This window comes from Myodes glareolus, chromosome X, assembly GCF_982192425.1.
Source record: "Myodes glareolus chromosome X, mMyoGla1.1, whole genome shotgun sequence".
Classification (NCBI taxonomy): Eukaryota; Metazoa; Chordata; class Mammalia; order Rodentia; family Cricetidae; genus Myodes; species Myodes glareolus.
Window position 1 is genome coordinate 141,252,695 of NC_142053.1, and position 14,082 is coordinate 141,266,776.

A 14,082-nucleotide genomic window follows, 5' to 3' on the forward strand; every position below is an offset into this window, starting at 1 on the left:
TTTTCTTCTCCCTCCTTCCACTTTCCCTCTTCCTTCTCCTCCCATCTTGTCTTCCTCCTGCTCCTTCTCCTTCACCTTCTCCTCTTGCTTCTCCTCTGTCTGCTCTTCCTCTGTCTCCTCCGTTTTATTTATTCCCCTCCACTTCTTCTCCCCTCACTACCTCTCCCTCTTCACCTCCCCCTCTCTAGCCTTCCTTTCACTTTAAACCCATCCTTCCTTTTCCTTCTCTTCAGTCTTTCCTCTTTTTCTTCCCCTTTCTTTTACTTTCGAAACCAAGGAGCAATCCCAGGGCCTCCTTAGTTCCATCTTCAATCCTTTTATATTTCTAAACAACTTTTTATTTTAAATTATGTGTATGCATATGGTTGGAGCATACTCATTATGTTGAACCTTTAGCACTAGGAATGAGGCCATGATATCATGTAATGTGAACACCTAGTAGAAACTCATAATGTGTAAGCAAAAGAAGCACCAACAGTCAAGCAATGTTGTCAAATAAGCAATGCAAATTCTCTTAGTGAACATTTATTTCTTGTTGAAATTCTGATGAAGCATTTAATATTTTTATTTCTGTTCACAACAATAAGCAAACTGAAATATTAAGCCCTGTTATACTTTGACAATTTTCAAGAGCAACTATAATAAAAACAGCAAACAGAAATGTTTACTGATCCAGGTCATAACAGGGAGTGGTCAGCTGACCCTCACAGGGCTTGGCAACAATACTCAGCAGAAACCACTTTGTAATTGCTGGCACTAAATAAAGAAGTGGAATTCTCAGCTAGGTATTTAAGGAAATCGTGCATATACGTAGACACTTGCATAAGACTATGCCTACTAAGGAGGAAGTGGGTCAATACAGTCCCAATTTGAGTAAATAATCGTAGGAGGTGTGGAGCCCCATAAATCTGAGATATTGGAAAATGAGGATAAGCCAGGTGGATTTGGGCAAACTGGGGCTTTTCAAACTGGCAGAGCAGCTGGGCACCCAGCATCCTGTTGAAGTATTCTCTTATTCCATATACAAGTTCATCAACAGAATATTCCCTATTATCAGCCTTTCCATGTGATTTAACAAAAGTGACATACTCCGCGAGAATAGTATCTACATTCTTCTCAGCAGGGAGTTGGAATAACTGCTTATGCTTGTTTATCAGTTCCCAGTCCTCAACAAGATATGACTTAAGTTCATCAGGCAACTTCAATTCAACTCTCATTCTCACCTTCCCTGCCTGCACAGACCGACCAGTGTTGACAGTCCCAGCCACATTCTGGTGAGGAATCTGTGGTACTGTGCTGGTACCACTGCCAACTCTGTTTTCTTGAATATTCTGCATGGTCTTTGGCACTGGCATGGTAGGCGCGGATCCTGAAGTAGAGGGTTTCTCCACAGGAAAGCTTTTTTCCATGGAGTGATGACCTTTCGCCGCAGGGTACCCGCTATCTACTCTGTTACCTTTCTCAGCAGTGTAGCTGCTTTGGGAAGACTGATCTCTCTCCTCAGAATGAACTTTTTCAAAACAGATGTCTTTCTTTTCCATCTGACCTTTCTCAGCAGGGCATCTTTTCTCAACAAAGTGACCTCTCTCCCCTGCATGTACTTTCTTTGCAGAGCAGACTACCTGGGAAGATAGACTTTTCTCTGCAGGAGGACTTGTTTGGGGAGGGCAGCTTGCCATGGCAGATAGATATTTCTCTGCATTTCGGCTTTTCTTTGGAGGCCTGGGTCTCCCTGTGGGGCCATCCTTCCCTGCAGAGCGTCCTCTCCCTGCCGAGCTACCCCTCTCAACTGAGGGACTCTCCTCTGCAGGGCAGATTATTTTTGGAGCCTGACCTCTTCCTGTGGGGCAATCATTTGCTGCAAAGGATCCTCTCTCTGCATAGTTGGCCCTTTCATCTGAATGACCCTCTTTTCCGGGAGAGGCTCCTCTCTTTGCGGGGATACTGCTCTCAGATGAACGACCCTCTTTGGCCCAGTAGGTTTTGATGGGCGGACCACTCCCTGCAGGACGATCTTCACCTGCAAAGGGTCTTCCTGCTGCTGAGCTACCCCTTTCATCTGAGTGATCCTCTTCTGCAGTGCGGCTTTTCTTCAGAGGCTGACCTCTCCCTGCAGGGCGATCTTTTCCAGGAGAAGGTCCTCTCTTTGCAGGCTTATCATTCTTAGATGAATGACTCTCCTCTGCAGGACAGCTTTTGATGAGGTGACCTCTTCCTGCACAGCGATTTTCATGTGCAGAGGGTCCTCTCTCCACAGAGCTACCCCACTCGAATGAGTAACCCTCCTCTGCAGGATAACTTTTTCTGAGGCAACGTCTCCTTGTGCGGCAATCTTTACCAGGGGAGGGTCCTCTCTTTGCAGAGTTACCCTTCTCAGATGAAGGATGCTCCTTTGCAGCGAGGCTTTTGATGGAGTGACCACTACCTGCAGGGCAATCTTCACGTGCAGAGGGTTCTCTCTCCTCAGAGCTACCCCACTCGAATGAGTAACCCTCCTCTGCAGGATAACTTTTTCTAGGTGACGTCTCCTTGTGTGGCGATCTTTTCCAGGAGAGGGTCCTCTCTTTGCAGAGTTAGCTTTTTTGGATAAATGACCCTCCTCTGCAGGGCAGCTTTTGAAGAGGCGATCTCTCACTGTAGCGCTAGACTTCTCTGGTGAGCGACCCTTCCCTGCCAGGTGACTTTTTTCAACTAGCCAAACTCTCCCTATGGGGGTGACCTTTTTTCTCTGTGGAGAGTCCACTCTTCACAGAACGGCCTCTCTCTAGCTGGTGATTGCTCTCTGCAGAAATAAATTTCTTGATTGTGGGGTCTTTCTCTTCAGGGTAATGGTTCTCAGTAGAGCGGCCTCTCCCATCAAAGTAACCTTTCTCAGTAGATGCACTCTTCTTAGTAGAAAGTCCTTTCTTTGCAGGTTGACCTCTCATGATAGGGCGGCCTCTCTCAGCCAAGCCACATTCCTCTGTAGAGTGACCTTTTTCTTTAAGACGGCTTTTCTGGATAAGGCGGCCTCTCTGTGTAGGAAGATCTTTCTCAAGAGAGAGATGCTTCTCAGATGAATGACTTTTCTCAGAAAAGTGACGCTTCTTCCCAAGGAGGTGGCTGTCAGAGGGGTACTTTCCGGCAGAGGAAAATGTCCCTATAGTACGACGTCTTTCAAGAGAATGGTGTTTCCTGGCATAGGAACTCTTCGCTGTAGCACGATGTTTCTCAGCTAACAAAAGCTTCTCAGCCAAGGTGCTCTTAACTGTAGTGCAGTGCTTCTCAGCAGTGGGACTTTTATCTGCAACGTGATACTTCTCGGGGGAGGGATTTTTCTCTCTTCTTCTGGTTTTCTCATGGGAGCAACCTCTCTCCACCGAGCGACTTTTTGTGGCAGGGCCACCCTGTGGTCTTCCTGGAAGAGGTAGTTGACAATTCCTCAGCTCGTCTGACTTTTGTTCTAAAGAGCGTTTTCTCACCTTTCTGACCTCCCTGTAGCTTGGTGTCTGCTTCCCGAAGTCATCTCCTTCCCCAAAATGTTGGTCAAGAACATGAGATCCTTTCCTTCTGGAACTCATTTAAGTAATACTAATGAATTCCCAGGTTTTCTAGTATTATCTGGGAAAATGGACTGGGCACATAACTCAGAAGTCTCTTGTCTGAATTAGTTCTACAACCAGGATTGAATCTCCCGATGTTTTACCAAATTTTGCTCTTTTTTTAAGGACGGTAGAGGAGCAGCACTCTGCTTGTCTAACCACCAGCACAAACTGAGGTTTCTCTGGAAACTATCTGTACACAAACATCATCTTGGGGGCGGGCTTATGCCCTTCGGTCAATCGGTAGTCATATGTAAATTATCCCACGTTCCATAGCCAAATGATTGGACCACTACACTGATGTCATAGTGGTGGCATGTGGGGTGGGGGAGGGGGCGTTTTATAAAGACCAGGTTATCCTTAAGCACACAAAGATCCCCAAGCTAATGCTTCTCCAGTGCTGCATGCCCTGCTCATCTTTCTTGATTAATGTGACTTCCTTCCTCTGAGTCTTTCTATGCCTAAATCATTTGGTCCCTACTCTTCAATCCTGAGTGCAAGGGTGTGGAGAAGCTCTAAACATAAGGGCCCTGCAGCCCAGAGGAAGAAAAAGAAAACAGTGTCATCTCCAGCCTATCGTCACTGAGGGAGAATAGGTCTCTTTCCATTCTCGCTTTTTACATTGTCTCCCGATTTGGTACACTTCTGAAAATGGCAACGAGTTCATTTCCATTCACCCCGAGGATAGACTGAAAGTTTTAAAAAAACTAGGAAAAGAAGCAAGATATAAATTGCAAGCCTAAGAAGGAGGAGAGCAGAGAAAAATGTAGAGCTCAATAAAAATCAATTAAAAAATTACTGATGCCGTGCAATTTTGACTAGAATGTGGGAAACCTACTACACATTATTGGTAGGAATTTAAATACATATAATCATTCTCTTGGATAATTTGGGACCATTATATATAATGTTAAAATACAAGTGTACTTTGATACAGTAATTTGACTTACAAAAATGCTTGCACATCTGTACAAGAATGTTTATAATTTACAAGACTATAAATAACTGAATGGTACATCTGTAGTAGAAAGATTATATAGATTATTATATTTCGACTGTGAAATACTACTATATCACTGAAAATAAAATGTATTTTCATAGAGAAAAAAATTGCGAGCCTAAGAAACCTAGAGTGGCAATATAAGTATCCGACAAAATACATTTTAAAATCAAAACATCACAGGCCAAAGAATGCTTTCTAATGATGAAAGGGTTAATTGTAATAGGAAGCTATTATAATCGCCTAAGAACAGAAAAAAAAATACATGAAGCAAAAACGTCACAGAGCTAGAAAAGACAATTCGAAATACTAATTGGAGATTTCAGTAACTACTTTCAGTAGTGGTTAGGACACTAGGGAGTAGTTAACTGTGAGATAAAAGACTTGAACAACACTAAGAAGCAAATAGTCCTAGAAATACATCTACACTACAATCCACCCAAGAGTAGCAGAACAGACATTCTTCTCAGGTGAATGTAGAACATTCTCCATGTTAGATCATACACTGGCAAAAAGAAAAACAAAAGAAAAGTGTAGAATTAAGCACACACTTTAACCACAATGGACTGAAGTTAGAAATCGATAGCAAGCAAAGCTATGAAAATAAAAATCTGTCAAAACTGAATAGTATAACAATGTGTACAAAAAGAAATTAAAAGGGAAATTAGAATATATATTGAAAACACCACAAATGGTCGCGAAGACCTACGATCCCAGCCACTTGAACTGCTGAGGCAGGAGAATTGAAAGTTCAACTACAGAGAAAATATGTTGGAAATAAAAAATGGAAATGAAGACAAACTATATGAATATCTATAAGACATTACTAAATTATTGCTTAGGGAATATTTTGAACTATGAGTGCCTGTTTAAAAACCAAGAAAAGGGGGCTGGAGAGATGGTGCAGCAGTTACAAGCCCTTGCTCTTCTTGCAAAGGACCCAGTTTGGGTCCTGCAAGCCACATTCAGGGTCACAACCATCTGCAACTCTAGCTTCAAGGGATGTGATCCCTTCTGGTCTCCTCAAACACCCATATACACATGCTCATACATACAATGGTATACACACACACACACACACACACATCTTTTAATAAAGATATCAGCTCAATAACCTGACTGTTTGTCTCAAGACACTGGGAAAAAGGAATAAATAAACCTAAAACAAGCAAAAAGAATAAAATGATGGAGCGTTGAATGGAAATTAATAAAACATAGAATAACAAAACAGTACACAAAATCGATTTATCCCATTTCCATAATGATGGGAAACATGGTTAAAGTGACCACAACTTAGGCAGTACCCACTGAGCCCTCTGCTTGTCATTGTATCTCCCATTTACTAGACTAAGGAGGCAACGCCAGGCTTCCAAGATGGCTTGTTTTAAAATTGAGTCTATATATATATATAAAACAACTGGCATTTGAGCCGGGCAGTGGTGGTGCACACCTTTAATCCCAGCACTCGGGAGGCAGAGGCAGGCGGATCTCTGTGAGTTAGTGGTCAGCCTGGTCTACAAGAGCTAGTTCCAGGACAGGCACCAAAGCTACAGAGTAACCCGTTCTCGAAAAAACAAAAAACAAACAACCCCCGCAAAACTGGCATTTGTAAAAGTACATCATAAAAGGATCAGGAAAATGAAGTCCCCAGTCTCTCTGTGAGCTATATTTATGGTTTAAGTTTCTTTTGATAACTAAGGTTCTTAATTCAAGAATTATATTTTTAAGCTCAAACTTACCATGGAAAAATTAAAAAATCCTAATGCTATGATAGAGTTACTAATTTATTATAAACTGTTACAAATAATTAAGATACACAATTTATTGGCCAGTCATGCTTAGTACAGATGTAACTCATTTACATGGACAAGATTGAAGAGAGAGAACAATTTTTATTTCCCATCACACTGTGCTTTGTATATGTTGTCAATATTAAGTAAAAAGCAAGTAAAGCAAACAAGCTTAAAGTAAACTTAAAGTTTGTTTAATGTAAAATGATACTTAAAATCCTGTATATAAAAATTAAGACAGAATACTTAAGTAAAATGGGTTAAATTTGAATACGCTTGCATTGCAGAAATCCTCGTGGCTCAAGCAGTTCCCTTAGATGCAGCACAAGTTCCCTTGGATGGAGCACCATCCCATCACAGTAAGTTGCATGCTAGTCTTATTTCAGGACAAGGATGAAGTAAGACCTGCCAGAAGACTGCTGCTTCTGCCTCTGACTGTGTAGACCTGGCCAGTTCCAGTCAAGTACGCCAAATCAGAAAAAGAAAAAAAAAACTCTTCATCTTAAAGGTAAAATATCCCTCATATCTCACACAACAGGGGAGACAGATTCTCTTACCCAGTGAAGTGTCTCAGAGTCTACACCCACATCCTAATTCTCTCAAACAATAGACAGGCAGATGGCAATTGCTCTGCCCTCAATGTCTCCCTAAAAGATATAAGAGGATGCTGTGAACAACGGAACCTTGTACCTAAGCCTGACTATACCTGACTGGTATGCAACCCGCATGCTAGTTCAATTGGAAATGCCCGATACCCTTGCACTTGAGTCTTTCTCTTAGTAAAAGCTAATTCCATGATCTATACTCTACCCATGTTTCCTCGTTAAAGGAGATGCCAGACATCTGCCATCAAGCTCACAACTTTGGAACATTACCCAGAATAGCCAAGAGGTATCATTGACAGCTGGTTTTATATCCGTAGGGTCAACAAATGATTCTATTCAGTCATATCCCAAGCCTTTAGATTCTTTAGGAGAAGATGACTTAAATGAAGGAGGTTGTCTCCACCTGGACTCACCTGTGGTGCTTTGGGAACACAATCTAATCTCTACCCAGATAGAGATCTCCAGGGCCAACACCTGTGCTCTTATCTTGAAGCCTACAAGAAGTAGAAGGGCTTTGGCAGTAGTGTTTGTGAGTGTTTCTAAGAAATTCCAGAAGCCAAAGGATCGTTTAACTTGGTTGCCTTGCTTTACAAATTATGCCTCTAAACAACTGATCTATTTTAAATAAAATGATATTAAAATCATGCTTACTGTTGTCAGCATGTGGTGACCTAGAGACTTGTCTACTGGCAGGAGGAGTCAAGAGTTGATATTAGCCTTCTTCTCAGCTCATAATGTATACATAATGTTACATTATTTATTATAGATTTGACATGACTGACTGCTTTCATCTGTTGGTTAGTGTGTGGAATGAAAGTGTTTTCGGGAATTTTTTAAAGGCTCTGTTAGTAAGATTAATTTTAGAAAACTTTGCAAAGCTAATGATTCTCTCTAGACAAGGCAGTCATTGTTTCTGGGACCATACTTTCTAAATTTGAAATTGAAAAATAATTTCTTTTGAGGACTACAGCTTTGAACTAAATTGTCTCTCCATCAGCCTCATATTTACTGGAATATATTTGTTGGAATATATGTATAACAATTTGATGTTAGCAAAAACATGCATTGTCATGTTTTCAAATACAAAACATGGTCATTTGAGGTAATAGGCCCAATTTTTAAAATTTCAACTTATCAGATTACATCTAATAAAAAATTTGTTTCACTTAAAATACTCCGTTTTGTTATTAAATAACAGCAGGCATTGTTACTATTTGAATCAAATATACAAAGTTTACCATATGTGGAAGGAAGGAATACCACTTAGGCCCTTTCTGTTCAGATTCATTACTTGGATGCTGACTTCAGCTGACTTCTTTTCCAAACCTTCCAGGTGTTTGTTCCTTATGCAAGAGTCTGATGTAAACAAACACCTAACTACAGTCACCTTATCCTTCTACAGAGCTCTGGTACACGGCCCAGCCAGTTGTACAATTGCATTTAACTCGTGTTAATCTTGATGTAAGAGTTTTTCTCATGTAATGCTCCCCACAAAATTGTGCAGTTACTATCTCCTGACTTGCTTGTGTTCTGCATCTTTGCCAACTGTCAAGTTCTCTCATGGTTCCTTGGATGGATCCTCTTCTGAGGCACTCTAACTGCTGTTCCCCTCATTGCCCTTCTGTCAGCCTTGAAGCAGTAACTAAGAAGCCGATGCCCCTAAAGCTCTAACAGCATTTAGGGTTACCTCTAAAAGGGGATTACTAGGCCATGGGCTCTCTAACTCACCCCTCTTCTTGCCACTCTGGACATTGTTTTGGGGACTCAGAACAGAATCAGCTGGACTGAAACCTTCTTTGCCTCAGTTGCCCTCTCTGTCTCTCCAGCTCAACATTCCCTAGGACCAGCTTGACTCTGTGACAGCTGCAGTACTCCAACATTGAAAAGGACTGGATCTGACCCCTGTCATGGGACTTGAGCCTTCTCCACAAATGATACTGCTTCTGTCCACACCACAAAGTCTAGCTGGTTTGAGATGGAGTCTAGAGAAAGAAACCAGACAAAAATTCCTTCTAGTTCCCTCCTCCCCCCATCACTCTTTTCTCTTTATTATGTTCATACCCATGTTGTTTCCCTGTCTTTTAAATGTTTTACATACAGAACATCACTCTAAACCCAAACAAAATGTTTCACATAAACTCTCCCAATAACTCTCACCCTATAACAGCCCAATTTATTCTTTATATGTCTGCAAAAAAGACCGTTTAGAAGCTATGGAGAAACTGTCGAAAAGGGACCTCATCCCTTTCACCCAAGACCAGACACAATTCTTTACCTGTGTTCTCTATTTTCTCCTGTTCTTTTCCTTGCTGCTCTGTAGCTCCCTGCTACCTCTGATGCCTCATTTTGATTCAACAGTTCTGGCAATGGGACCAGTCACTGTCACTCCGAATCAATTCTACGTTTTCTCTCCTCAGCTCACTCTCTCTCTTCCACCTCCGTTCCTCCTCCCTATTCTCCAACCTTCCTGGGAAATCTCAGCTCCACTCTGTAACCAAGTTATCAGCTTATAACCTCCTAATAGTTATTTCCCAAATCAGGACAGCAATCACCTGACCCGTCACAGCTGTTCAAGGCAAGCTTCTCCCACAGCTACATGGCAGAGTGTGCTCTCTTCAGTGGACCCAGAACTAGCCCCTCCAACAAACGCCCTCCTCATCAGAAAACAGCTATAACCTCTCTGCTCTGCATTTTCTGTGTCCTTCCAGAGTTAGCAATGACAGTTCTCTGCTGAAGGACTATACTTCCAAGTTTCCCTTGCAATCTTCAAAAGTCTTTTCTATCTTATAAGGGACCACATCCCATCTTCCTCTGTAGGCATTTTGGCCATTTATATACACATGGGTGGCAAAATGGTCCCTCACCATGAATAAACATGTTTCTGCCTAATGTCAGAGCTATTATTTCTTTTTTCTACCTTGCCTCCCTCTATTACTGCCTTTAAATAATCTAAACAATGGAGGAGGTTTGCCACTTGGTGGGGCAAGGGGGAGCTATGACATTTAAAAAGCCAATAGCTAGGCTCAGTCTTCCCCTCTTCCTGCCTGTAACTTTCAGATCACTTGTGAGTTCTTAGCTACTGCTCCAGTGTCATGACTTCCTTCCCACTGCCATGCTTCCTGTCACGATGACCATAACTAACTCTGTGAATCTGTAAGCAAGTGCCCAGTTAAATGCTTTCTTGTATACGCTGTCTTGGTTATGTTGTCTTTTCACAGCAATAGAACAGTAACTATGTTGGTGACGGGCAGTGGGGTATTGCTGTGATAGGCCTGACTTTGCTACTCTTTTTGACTTTGGGAGTTTGGATTAGGAAAGAGTTTGGGTGCTTCAATCAGGGCTTAATGAGCCATCCTAGTAGGATCTTGGAAGACAGTATATTGTGGAGAGCAATGTGGACTGTGGAGACCTAACTCAAGAAGTTTCAGGAATGCCTAATACTAGAGACAATTTTTGTGACATTTTAGCAAAGAATGTGCTTTCTTTCTCTTTTTAATTGATTTTTATTGAGCTCTACATTTTTCTTTGCTCCCCTCCCTGCCTCTCCACTCCCTCCTTCAGCCCTCCTCCAAGGTCCCCATGTTCCCAATTTACTCAGGAGATCTTGTCTTTTTCTACTTCCCATGTAGATTAGATCTATGTGAGTCTCTCTTAGTGTCCTCATTGTTGTCTAAGTTCTCTGGGATTGTAGTTTGTAGGCTGGTTTTCTTTGTTTTATGTTTTAAAACCACCTATGAGTCAGTACATGTGATGATTGTCTTTCTGTGTCTTCCATATCTATCACCATGCACAAAACTCAAGTCCAAATGGATCAAAGACCTCACCATAAAGTCAGGCACAGTGAACCGTGTAGAAGAGAAAGTGGGAAGTGCACTTGAACACATTGGCACAGGAGACCACTTCCTAAATATAGCCCCAGAAGCACAGACATTGAGAGAAACAATTAGGAATGCAATTACTTTCTGTAGCAGGCTTTCTTGGACTGCCAGCTCCCAAATCATGACATGGAGATTTATTATTAATTATGGATGCTTGTCCTTGTCTTATGTTTGTCCCACTAACTCTTATAACTTAATTTAACCTGTTTCTCTACATTTATGCTTTACTCTGGGGCTTTTTACCTTTCTTTCATTCTGTATGTCCTACTTTTCCTGCTTTCTCCGGGTCTGTCTTCTGGTAGCTGCCTGGCTGGCTGGCTGACCTCTGACATCTCCTCCTTTCTGATTAATGATTAATGTGAGAGGGGCTTGCCCACTGTGGGTGGTACCACCTCTGGACTAGTATACTGGTCTTAGGTTGTATACGAAAGCAAGCTGAGCAAGCCATGGGAACAAGCCAGTAAACAGTATCCCTCCATGCTTCCTGCTTCTGCTTGAGTTTCTGTTCTGACTTCCCTCAGTTATAGACTGTGATTAGGATATGTAAGAGAAATCAAACTTCCTCCAACCCAACTTGCCTTTCCTCCATATTTTTATCACAGTGGTGGAAAATAACCAGGACAGACCCATACCTAGTAAGGAGGTTGAATCTGTAACCAAAAGTCTCCCAACAAAGAAAAGCCCAGGATCAGATGACTTCACGGTTGAATTATTTTGTAGCGTAATTAACATCAATATTTCTCAAACTCTTTTGACAAAGCAGAGATGAGGGAGCAATTCCTAACTTATTATCAAAGCCAGAAAAAGGCACTACAAAAAAATTAGTGCAGACCAAATGAATTATGAATATCAACGCTGAAAATCTCAGCAGAAGACTAGCAAACCAATCTGACAACATATGAAAAGAATTCTATACTATAACTAAATGTGAGTATTCCCAAAGTGTAAGGTTTATTTGATATATGAAAAACAATTCATATAATAAGTGTCATATTGATAACAAAAGTACATGATCATCTCGATAAACACAGAAACAGTATTTGACAAAAATGTAACACCCTTTAATAAATGCTAAACACTTAGAAAACTGGAAAGAGAGAGGATCTTCCACAATCTGATCAAAGGTATCTATAAAAGCTTGTGGCTAGCATTCTATTCGATGGGAAAAGGAAAGACAACAACACAAAAACCAAGATGAGGATGCTCCCTAGCTACATTTAACCAATACTATACTAAAGGGTCTAGCCAGGGGTGGTAGACAAGAAAGAATAAACAATAACATTTACCTTGAGAGAGAAAAGAATAAATTTATTACATCTTTGATATAAAAATCCTAGGGAATTCACTAAAAAACTGCATAACTAATAAATGAGTCCAGCTAGCTTGTAGGCTGCAAGATCAATATACAAAAATCAATTGCACTTTTCTGCACTTGAACAGCCTGATATGAAATTAAGAAAATAATTTCATTCAAAATACCAACAAAGAAAAAATGCTTAGGGATAAATTTAACAAAAAATACAAAACTCATTTTGTACAATTATAAAACACTGTGGAAAGAAACTAAAGAGAATCTAAACAAATGGAAACGTATCTTATACCATGAATAAATAGAATTAATGTTGTCATGCTAGTGATAGTCTGCAAACTGATCTCCATGTTCAACAAAATTTCTATAAGAACTTGACTGGTTTCTTGTAGAAATTATCAAACAAATTCTAATATTTTCATTGCATTGCAATAGAGTCAGAATAGCCAAAACATTTTTGAAAAAGAACAAAGTTGTGGTACTTATATTTCCAGACTTCAAAACTTATTATAAAGCAACAGTAATATTTAAGAAGGCATAGTGCTGGTATGCAAATAAATATATACATCAATGGAATAGGTTAAGGGTCCAGAAATAAGCATATGCAGTGTTTATGACAAGCTTCTTTTTTTTTGATAGGCATTCCAAGGTCATTTAGTTCTGCAAGAATAGTCTCTCCAAAGAATCGTACTAGGACAACTGAATATCAGCATGACAAAATTAGAAGTTGGGTGTTTATCTCACATCTTCTGACTCAAAGACAAAAACAGTGAAAGTTAAAGCCATAAACTCTTTGAAGTAGCCATGTGTGGTATGGTGTATACCTGTAATCCTAGCACTCTGGAAGTAGAGCCAGCGGCATCACTGCAACTACAAAGCCAACCTGGACTATATAGTGAATTCCAGGCCAGTTAGGATATTTACTGACTCAAAATTATAAAATATTAATAACAACCTGTTTGAAGAAATTATATATAAGAGGAAATCTTCATGACCTCCTAATTGACAATGAATCTTAGTTATGATTACAAAAGTAAAAGTAGATCCACTGGCCTTTATAAAAATTGAACATGTTTGTGCTTATACAAGGTACTGTCCAAAAGTGATACAATAACACAGAAAATAGGAGAAAGATTTTCAAATTACATATCTGTTGTAGAGCTTGTCTACAATATATATGGAAATCATAATAATAAAAAGACAAGACAATTTAATTTTTCATCATAGAAATCAAAGTCAAAACCACTAGGAAACAGCACTTCACATCCATTCAGAAGACTATAATAAAAGTAAATCTGTTAACAACCAACATTTCCAAAGACTGGAAGGAAATTGGAGCCTTCCTACATTGCGGATAAGATTATATAGTGATGCTATTGCCTTGCTAAACAATTTAGCGGTTTCAAAACAGCAAATACAGAAGTGCTCAGAAATTCCATGATATACCAAGATGAAATGGAAGTGCACATCTACAGGAAAACTCATCCATGCATATTTATAGTGTGTTTATTCAAAATAGTGTGAAGGTGGAAGTAGTCCTAACATCTATCAACTGATGAGTGGTTAAACAGAATCTTATATAACCACTGAGGAGGTTTGAAAGAAAATGGCTCCCATAGGGAATGGCACTATTAGGAGGTGTAGCTTTGTTGGAATAGATGTGGCCTTGTTGGAGGAAGAGTGTCACTGTAGGGTGGGTTTTGAGGTCTCATATATGCTCAAGTTATGCCCAGTGTGGGACAGTTCCCCCAGACCAAGATGTAGAACCCTCAACTCCTCCTCATGCACTATGTCTGCCTGCACACTGCCATGTCCCACCATGGTGATATGGATGAAACCTCTGAAACTATAAGGTATCCCAATTAAATATTTTCTTTTAGAAGGGTTATCATGGCCAATAAAACCTTAACTAAGACAGA

At 40.4% G+C, this 14,082-nt stretch overlaps 1 protein-coding gene across 1 annotated transcript; it reads right to left on the minus strand.

Annotated features, from left to right (window-relative positions):
- Positions 1 to 638: 638 nt before the first annotated feature.
- LOC148117518 (uncharacterized) lies at positions 639 to 3,560 on the minus strand. Its single transcript, XM_087902575.1, has 2 exons — positions 2,720 to 3,560; positions 639 to 2,425 (listed from the first exon to the last, which is right to left on the minus strand). The coding sequence occupies exons 1-2, from the start codon at positions 3,558 to 3,560 to the stop codon at positions 705 to 707; spliced, it is 2,562 nt and encodes an 853-aa protein (XP_087758701.1). The 3' UTR covers positions 639 to 704.
- Positions 3,561 to 14,082: the final 10,522 nt, after the last annotated feature.